Genomic DNA, 10,532 nt, shown 5'->3' on the forward strand with positions numbered 1-10,532 from the left:
TTTTTTTTCTTTTCTATAGGACCTGAGATGACCAACTTCCTGATATGCGAATTCCTCAATGATCCAGCCAACTATAGGGTCAAGATTGGCCTTCTTAGCACCGATGGGAGGCGGACCACCGCCAGCAAAAGTCGGAGCAATGGTGTCAAGTCCTCTACCAAGTGCACCATACAGGAAAAACTCAGCTTCAAGGAATTCAAGGTTGAAAGCAAATTGAATCCGATCAGTATCATTAGCTACAATTGGCCCACAATTGGGAGAACCCGTCACTTGGTTTAGTGTCAATGAAATAAAAAAGATAAAGACAACGAAGAAAATGCAGGCCATTGTTTATAAAGTCTAGAGAATGCAGCTTCGGTGAGTACGTGCATGATTAAGGCATGCATTACGAGCTTATATATATAGGGAAGAATTGTTAGGGATTATATTAGGGTGAATGAGATATGTTTAGTATTTGAGTTGGAATTATTAGAATTAGACTATTCAATATTAGCATTGGGATTAATTAGGGGTTTTTAGATATATCAATTTAGGTGTCATCCTATAGATTGTATTCTATTTAAATATCATTTTGAGAAAGTATCTATGAATAAGTTGTGTTTTGTAGTCTCTCCTACCCGAAATGAGCTATTATGGTGTTCTACTACCCAAAAAAAAAGTGGACAATTCTTTTTTATTTGGGGGAAGATTACACATTATTGCAATACATTAGCATATAAAAAAGAAAGTAAGATAATAATAATAATAATAATAATAATAATAAAATCTAACATGAATTCCTAAAAGCTTCTAAAAGCTACCATCTAGAAGGAAAAAAAATCAAATAAGAATTAAAATTTTATTCATAGCTTCAAAGAATCAACATGCAAAACCTAATTACTAAACTTGGATATGAAATACAATAGGTCCAAATTCACCATCCGAGAGTATTATAGAATGATTCCTACATAAATACAAAGCTAATATGGAGATTATTGACAGTTTATTTTATTTCTCTATTAACCAAAAGAAAAATCTGTTGGACTAGTAAATATTGAAATGAAAAAAACATTACAAACTAATCATATCAAGATATTATATATTTGAAATAAAAAGAAAAAATCAGTTAACTTCTAATTAACGTGAGGTGAAACGATTATTGTATTTGAGCGAAATTGAAACATGGTGTGTGTTTGGTGAATGACTTGATGTGCGATTGAAGGGCATTCTTCTTATTTATATTGATCCAATAATGATATACATTTTTTTATGAGTTCAGTAAGGAAAAGAAAAAAATAAAAATAAAAAACACAAATAGACAAAACTCAAAGAGTTGGAAAAGTACGCATATTCCCTTTAAACTTCAACTCAATTGAAAATGTCTTTCTTTAAATTTTTATTTGAGGCAATGTCACTCCAAAGGCCAGTAAAAAGACAAAGATGACAATGCAGATTTTTCAATAAGTTAAAAATACCCCTATAAAAATTATTGTTGTAAAACAAAATTTTTTATTTTTATTTTTAGAAAATCAAAATTTCTGTTCTTTTTTTTTTTTTTAGGAGAAAATATATTTTACCCCATGAACTATCTACCAATTTGCACTTTTAACCTCAATGTTTAAAAAGTGACACTTTATCACCCCAAACTTCCAAATTATTGTAATTCGACAATTCTAACTTTTTTTTTTTTTTTTTGGTTTTTTTTCTTTTCAAAATGCCTCAATTCCAAGTTTAAAATAAAATAAAATAAAAAATTTAAAAATTAAGGAGTGACCGGCCATCCCAGTTGGGCTTGGGGTTTAGAGAATGTACATATACTTTTTTTAAAGTTGAAATTGAAAATCAAGAAGTGTACTTTCCTTCCTCTGGTTTTTATACAAGGAAAAATTCATTTTCTAAACATGTGATTCAAAAAATGATACCATCCATGAAAGGTTTACTCCATTACATTCATCACTAGAGCTATTTTCAGGTTGGCCCAAACTAGTGGACCCAACGTTCTAACCTACACTGATGGGGTTAGATTGGGTAAATTCCACCACTCGTCGGTTAGCTAGTAGCAAATCTTGAATTCCGATATGGCCAAGCTCATAAACCTGACTTTAACGAACATATATAATTATATTACACTAAAAATTATATTATTTTATACTATGCGCACCTTTGAACAAGAAATATTTTACTTGTGCTTAATGCTCTTAGCTCTCGGAATTTCGCCAGAATGTTTGAACAAGTAGTTGATTTCCCTTAGCTAAGATGTTCACAGCTATAAGACTAAGAAGCTAATTAATTAGAATAAATAAATAAATTGTTTTGTTTTAAGCTTAAGAGTGTTCCAGAAAAATGCTGGCCTCAAAAGTCAAGTGGCTAACGTTCACCCACGAGTCACCTTCCTACCGGCAACCTTAATTATGAAGCAGAAAACGAGAAAGTTCTGAAGCGGAGCACCGATGAATCCCATTTCCCACGTGAGAAAGTATAGCATAATAAATATGGCAACTGATTCAATAACTCTTTGCCATGCCCAGACAAGACAGAATAGGAATCATGATTCGTTTGTTGGTTAAACTCAACCATGGTCTAATTTTTATCGTTACTTTCGATGTTATATCTAGTTGTTACATTTTGTTTCATACGAAATCATTGATTACAATGACATCATTTGTAAATTTATGCAAATAATAACATTATTAAAAAAAAATCCCACAAAATAACATAATTAGTCAAACTTTGTGCAGTAAGAGAGAGAGCCCCACCTCCAGCCATGATTTAGAAGACCCAACAGAAACAGAGTACCCTTTGTTTGGAAAAGGAACTCGCAAGTCGTAGGTGGAAGGCTCATGAAAGGGGAGGCCGGAGGCATATCCACATGGAGTGGACTTTTGAGATCAAAGTCAACGGACAAAGTCCCATATCTTGTTTTTTCAAAATACGATTCCCTCATCTGTCGGGAAATGGTGCGACAAAGAAGTCATTAATTCAACAGGTCTTGCTACGCTAATTGGTCAAGATTCTTGATATCATGATATGGGTTCCTCTGAGCTGGAAATATAATACTCTTTTCTATCATTTACTTGCCGACTTGTTCTACGGTTTGGTAGCTGGTGTCATTTTCTGTTGATGCTAAAAAATGGAAATTCTTCAAACCCCACTATAAGCATATCAAAAATAAGAATAAAGTAGAATCCCATATACCTTCACCTGTATTTTTCTGTTTGTTTGTGCATATATATATAAGTTCCATGATCCTCACACTAGCTAACTTTCCCACAGAAACAGCCAGTGTCAAGTGTAAAATCTTTGGCTGAGAGATGGAGATAGAGAATTTTCAGCAAACCATGATTGTAAGTTTTTTCACGTCTGTCTTGTGGAATTGTTCTGTGGATTCTATGCCTGCAGCTTCATTATTGTCTTTTCTGTTCTTTGTAATTGCTTCTGGTTCTGGGGTTATTTTACCATTCCTCTGAAAAATGGGACAATTAGCGTTTTTTTCTTTTTTGGGTTCTATGAGATAGAAACGAAGACACTTATTGTCTGGCAACTTGTTAGCTAATGTGATGAAACATGGCACTTTTATACTAACTAAAAAAAAAAAAAAACAGAAAAGAAAAAGAAAAGGAAAAAGAAGAAGACATGGTTCTTTTTTGTTTTACTTTTTTTTTTCACATGATTCTTAGATGTACAGAAAAGTTGCTTGACTCATGCGGTTGAGTTCTGGAAGCCATAGTTTTGTGGTGATTAAAACTCTGATAAAGGAAGTAATGCGGGATTTTTTTCATGGCAGATCAAATCTACTCATTGAAGTCTTCTGGGTCTCAAATGCTATGGATTTTGGTAGATCAGGATCTGTAAGGTTTGTCTTCCAACTCCTCTAGCAAGGACCATGAAATTGAACTAATAATATATTATTTTGGTTCAATTTGTTGTTGTCCATAAATCTATTGTTGTATGTTATTGTGCTTCAATGCAAAATTTCTTGCTTCAACTCTAGGGAAATCAATTATCAAAATGTAGAGAATTTGCTACTGTTCATTCTTTGAAATTCATAATTCCTTGGAATTTCAGATTTCAAGATGATCTTGAAACTGCATACTGCACACCACCCAAAAATAGTCATTTCTTCAGGCAAAATTGTGGTAAAGAGACGCCTGATCTTTGCACAAAGAGGTCTGAGAAAGATGCAAGAGGCAAGTCCTTTGATGGAAGAGAACTTTCCAGAGTCTTCTCTGAGGATTATGATGTGGTGGATAAAATAATATTGGATCCCCGGGGGCCTGTTGTAAGCAAATGGAACAAAATCTTCTTACTGGCCTGTTTGATTTCTCTTTTCGTGGATCCCCTGTTTTTGTACTTACCAGTGGTTAAGGAAGAGATGTGCCTTGATGTTAATCTATCCCTTGAAGTATCCCTCACAGTAATTCGGTCACTGGTTGATGCATTTTACATTGTTCAGATTTTTGTTCGGTTTCGAACGGCTTATGTTGCTCCTTCCTCTCGAGTATTTGGGAGAGGAGAGCTTGTTATTGACCCTTCAAAGATCGCTTCAACATACCTTCGTCAAGAGTTTTGGCTTGACCTTATTGCTGCAGTACCCCTTCCACAGGTATGTAGGTAGTTATAGATATAGTTTATGTTTTCAATAATTATCAATAGGGATATTTTAATTCTGCTTCACCTGCTTGTTTAGTTTGAGTCTAGTTTAAAATCTGCACTTCTGCATAATTTAATTGCTCTAACTTCTCCTCGCTTTTTATACTCGCACGTGTATTCTCAACCCGTTTAGAAGGAGCATAGGCCTATTTGTTTGAAAAGGACATTATTAGTTAAACTTACAATATACAATGTCACAAGTTTTGAGAATGCACAGTAGATTCATTAGTCTCTGTTGTGAACTTGTGTCATTTTCACTTGCATGTTATGGCAGGTGATGCTTTGGGCTGCAATCCCATGTATTAGAGATTCGGAAATGACCCCTTCAAGTATTGTTCTTCGTTCCCTTATCATTTTCCAGTACCTTTCGAGGCTATATCTTATCTTTCCCCTCTCATATCAAATTGTCAAGGCCAATGGGGTTCTGATGGAAACAGCATGGGCTGGAGCAGCATATAATCTGATGCTGTATATGTTGGCAAGTCATGTAAGTTACTCTCAGGAATCAGTTTCTACACAGAAAATTGTGATGCATTCACTAAGTTTTTCTGTACATAGGAAAATATTTTCAATCTGCATTATCTAAAAGATTTATTCTACTAATACCTTATTTGAAACTGAATTTGGGATTTCTTTTGAGCTTGATTAGCTTGTATTTGTGATCGATTGAAATGGTCATTAAATCAAGCTACTTGTAATTCATTTTGTTTTTTTGGATGAATATTATTTTTTCACTCCAAACAAAGTATTACACAGAAACACTCCAGAAAGAGAGAAAAACCAAGCTGGAACGCAGTTGCTTAGCAACAAGACAAGACATATGCAAAAAGCAGTACAACCCACTATTCTAAACTCATAAACTAACTCTACTAAACAGAACCAGAAAAACAGCAAGAAAAACGAATCAAACCAACCAGACTGCAAAACAGCACAAAGACAACACATGAACACAGCAGCAAGTAGCACTAGTAGACCAGCTACTCAGCATTCAATCCTAATGCAAGATGGTCATGGGGATATCCAACTATCACAGATCTTGGAATTAACTTTTGAGTTCTTGAATTTCCCTTTACCTTTACCCATAATCCTGATACTAATCTCCCAGCAAATATGTTGAAGATTCAGCTCTTCAGAATTGAACCGATTACCAAACATGACATTATTTCTATGCTTCCAAATATTGTACACAGTAGCTCCCAAGCCAACTTGCACACAATACTAGCCAACTTTTTACCCTTCCAGGCCTTCAAATCTTCGCACAAGACTGCATCCCAATCAAAATGTAAAGGACTAACAGAGCATTTATGCATCACTTCTCTCCAAATTCGTTTACTTAACCCACAATCAAAGAACAAATTATCCCTACACTCGATAATGTTTTGGAAAAACAAGCATTTCACAACCTATCTCTAGAAGAAAGATTGTCCCGAATTGCCAGCCACAAGAAAAAGAGAATGCCTAGGTATAGCAAAAGGAAACCAAAGCAATTTGAACCAATCAACCTTAGGCAATTTCTCCCTAATAGCCTCCCAGGTCTCCTTACAAGAAAATTTCAGATTCTTAGATGGTGGCCAAAGGGAAGTATCTTGAGCACCAATTTCCACAAGAGACAAGCTGCTTTGGATGGCAACCAGCTCTACAGACCTACCAGTATCCAATTTCAATCCCCATCTTTAATCATAGTGGACAATTTTGCATCTATACGGCTCCTAGAGTCATAAATGACGCGAAATCCATATTTACCAAAGAGGATACCATCCGGATGCCATGCCTCCATCCACAGCGAAATAGAAGTCCCATTCCCTGCTTGGAATTTCAGGAAAAGCTTAGCTAACTCACCGAGTTTAAGAATTTTCCTCCAACTCCAAGAAGAATCTTGAGGAGCCAAAAACATCTCCCTTTGATCAGATTGGAATGAACCCAAGCACCCAAAGAGACCTTGATCTAGCAAACAAGGACCAAATTGGATAAAGAATGGCTGCCCTATTCCAATCAACCAATTTTATCAACCCTAAACCTCCTCCTCCTCCATCCTTAGGAACACAAAGAAAATCCCAAGCAACCTTCACTTTTGCTGAACTAAGCTCATTCCCATTCCACATGAACCTATTAAATTTCTGCTCAATGATTCTAATCACATCCTTGGGCAAAATGAAAATGAGTGTCCAATTAACTTGGCAAGCTACTTGTAATTTTGACTCCATTTTGTTCTTTCTGTTTCTTCGAAAAGGTTTTAGGATCTTGTTGGTACCTATTGTCTGTTCAACGACAAGAAGAATGCTGGAAGAAAGTTTGCAGTCTTCAACCCCAAGATTGCCAACATGGGCTATTTTACTGCCATCGAGCGAATAACCCTAGTAGAGCCGCTTGGTTGAAAACAAGCAATATCTCAACTTTATGTGGGGCAGGAAGTGACTTCTTTCAGTTTGGTATATATGGTGATGCATTGACTTTTAGAGTTGCAGCCACAAGTTTCTTGAACAAGTACTATTACTGTCTTTGGTGGGGCCTGAGAAATCTAAGGTAATTATCTTTTTTGCTGGACAACACCTTACAGGGTGAAACTGCAAACTGAGAGGATCAGTGCCAGTCAAGACGAGGAAAGTCCAACAACCTGATTTTTTGAAATTCTTAGGGTGAATTGGAGTTTGTTGAGTGATAGATTCATCTGAGATGCTATCAGAAACAAGATAGATTTATCTTTATGTGCTACAAATTGCAATATATAATGGTTTTATGTCTATTTGGTAAATCCTTGACTTACTATTTCGCCCTTTGCAAATGGAACTCACACTCCAGTACTTCATATTGCAGCTCTTTGGGACAGAATCTCTCCACAAGCACTTATATTGGAGAAATAAATTTTGCTGTTATCGTTGCGATTCTTGGATTGGTGCTTTTCGCTCTGCTTATAGGGAACATGCAGGTAAGTCCAGTTGCTGGAAAGGGGCCTCCAGGCCTTAGAAAATCATCTATAGAACATGATTTGTACCACTTAGGCGTCATAAGAGTTTCACAACTAGATAAATTTTTAGGTTTTCTCTGGGATATTCATACAAGTTCTTAGAAGATGCTATGTTCAAATTATTTCACGTTTTCTTTGATTTTCTGTTGAATCATTCCACAATAAGATTATTCACCGTCTTCTTTCACTTCTATGTTAAAACACTCATTAAGCTATAGAACTCATACTTCATGACATCATAATCACTTTTGGTTCCAAAATTATTAAAAAAACTCTTGCACCATTATGTTTTTTTTTTTAAAAAAAACAGACGTACCTCCAATCCACCACAGTGCGACTGGAAGAGTGGAGGATTAGGAGGACAGATACAGAACAATGGATGCATCACAGGCAGCTACCACATGGTTTGAAGCAGAGCGTGAGAAGGTATGATCAATACAGATGGGTTGCAACTCGGGGAGTTGATGAGGAAGCTATTCTTAAGGACCTTCCAATGGATCTTAGACGAGATATCAAACGCCACCTCTGTCTTGATCTAGTTCGACAAGTAAGCTTTTGTTTCTTTTATCTACTCCATTAATGAATCAATATTGTGTACTTCTAAACAAGTTAAGTGAACTCCTTGGATATGGTGTATTTTTCCTTGCTTCAGATAACACCTAAATGCCATACTAAATTTTTTGGATGAATGAAAATTTTCATAACAACACAGAATACAATGTCTCTCTAACAGAAACCTGCTAGAACTCCAGATGCTAACAAGCATCTTGTTACAACCAATGCCTCTTGCAACAATCTACACAACATATACAGAAGAAAATTTCAATCTTCTGGGATTAAAATTCTATATATCAACAAACTACAAACCCAATAAACAAAAGAAAACAAACCAGCTAAAACAACACAGGAACAAAAAACCTGTAGCCTTCTCATAGCTCCCCCCGCAGCAAAGCTGGCTACTTCTACAGAACTGCAAAGCTCCCAGCCTCAAAAACAATCCTGCCAGACCAACCAACAAACAACAACATGAATATAGAGACTCAAAACAAATCTGGTCCCCAAAGAATCAAAGCCAACCAGCTACAGGACAATTCAGCAGCAAACAAAAAACATCTCAAACCAGAATTATTAGAGAAATACCCCAATTAGAATATAGGGCAACAGTCTCTATACTTCCTTTAAACTTCCCCTTACTCAGCATGCAAGTCGTCACCGCCCAAGAGATTTTCTGTAGGAGTTTTTCTTCAGAACACAAACTATTACCAAACTTCACATCATTTCAAAATCTCCAAAGATTATACACAGTGGATCCCCAAGCTAGTTTGCAAACGGTAGCCATTAAATCCAGTTAAATGCCATACTATATAGCAATTATCATCAGAGTGGTCGCTTTTTCTCTTCCTTTTTTGTATATTGAACAATTTAACCATTAAATCTAATTCTGAAACAGGTATCACTTTTTGATCAGATGGATGATAGGATGCTAGACGCCATTTGTGAAAGGCTGAAACCTTCCCTATGTACTCCGGGCACTTGCCTAGTTCGTGAGGGTGATCCTGTAAATGAGATGCTTTTCATTGTCCGAGGCCACTTAGATTCTTACACCACCAATGGTGGCCGCACCGGGTTCTTCAATTCATGTCGCATTGGCCCAGGTTCTTAAATCACCGCTTATTCTCAAAGCTTAAACTAATATAAAAATGGTTAATTTAATCATTTAAATATTTTAAGACACCACCTCACGTGTGAGCTCAAACTTTTCACTTAATAAATGAGACACAACATGTGAAATATTTAATTGTAATGGGAGGTGAAATGATAGAGACAAGGTTCAACCTCCTTTGCTCTAATACAATTAAATGATTAATTTAATCATTTAATTAATATTCTAACACAGGTGACTTCTGTGGTGAGGAGTTGCTAACCTGGGCCTTAGACCCTCGTCCCAATGTTGTGCTTCCCTCATCTACACGCACAGTGGAAGCTATCACAGAAGTTGAAGCTTTTGCTCTCATTGCTGAGGACTTAAAGTTTGTAGCGGCCCAATTCCGAAGACTACACAGCAAGCAAATCAGACACACATTTAGGTTTCACTCGCACCAATGGAGGACATGGGCTGCTTGCTTTATACAAGCAGCTTGGTTTCGTTATAAGAGACGGAAAGAAGCAGCTGAGCTCAAGAAGATGGAAAGTCTAATGGCCTCTATGCCTGCATCTGCACTGGAACATAGTGCTTCATTGCCCTCGCGCAGCTCATCAGAGTTTACAACATATGCAGCAAGACTAGCAGCAAGCATTAGGAGAGGAGGAAGCAAGCGGTGTACATCGGAATTTGACATCCTAAGCTCATTACAGAAGCCGGTTGAACCCAATTTTACTGTTGAAGATAGATGAAGTCAAATCCTTGTAGCCTGGCAAGAGCTGAATCAGTGTATATATGTTTAGATATGTTTTATGTTAGCTTACTATTCTGCAGGTTAGAGCACTAAATTTATGCCAATGCTTCAGTACTTAAGCATTTCCATTGATTATTCTTATGTAGGTTTTATTGCTTAGGGATTGTTAGATTATTAAGAATATAGTCTTTTACGGTATTCTAGGTTCTGGTTTCTGATTTTTTATTGTAGTATTGGTAGTTTTGTGAAATGATACATATTGGTTGTAAAGACTATGATGCTGTATTACCCTTTTCCTTTTGCCGGGAGAGTAGAAAATATAGCTAGGTACAGATACAAGTCTTAGGTATAACTCATTGTTGAAAACAGGTTTGCAAGGAGAGTCTGCCAAGAGATTATACATATGGTTAAGATTGAACTTTACCGATTAGAATGCTTAGGTTTGTAACATACTACCACGTTTTGCAGCCGACATCTATGACTACTCACTCTATCGACATTGACCTGATAATAACTTTTTTATTTTCGACAGTCCAATCCCA

General features: G+C 36.2%; 1 protein-coding gene across 2 annotated transcripts; it reads left to right on the forward strand.

The window, feature by feature from the left end:
• Positions 1-2,726: 2,726 nt before the first annotated feature.
• Positions 2,727-10,324, forward strand: LOC132192174 (protein CNGC15b-like). 2 transcript variants are annotated; one of them, XM_059607426.1, is made up of 10 exons: positions 2,727-2,965; positions 3,253-3,323; positions 3,764-3,832; positions 4,045-4,582; positions 4,904-5,116; positions 6,860-7,152; positions 7,444-7,555; positions 7,905-8,141; positions 9,045-9,249; positions 9,492-10,324. In XM_059607426.1, the coding sequence occupies exons 3-10, from the start codon at positions 3,804-3,806 to the stop codon at positions 9,986-9,988; spliced, it is 2,124 nt and encodes a 707-aa protein (XP_059463409.1). In that variant the 5' UTR covers positions 2,727-2,965; positions 3,253-3,323; positions 3,764-3,803; the 3' UTR covers positions 9,989-10,324. The 2 variants fall into 2 exon arrangements, with proteins under 2 accessions (XP_059463409.1, XP_059463410.1); XM_059607427.1 differs by lacking the exon at positions 2,727-2,965 and adding an exon at positions 2,998-3,158.
• The last annotated feature ends 208 nt before the right edge of the window (positions 10,325-10,532 follow it).

This window comes from Corylus avellana, chromosome ca9 (assembly GCF_901000735.1).
Source record: "Corylus avellana chromosome ca9, CavTom2PMs-1.0".
NCBI classification, from domain to species: domain Eukaryota; kingdom Viridiplantae; phylum Streptophyta; class Magnoliopsida; order Fagales; family Betulaceae; genus Corylus; species Corylus avellana.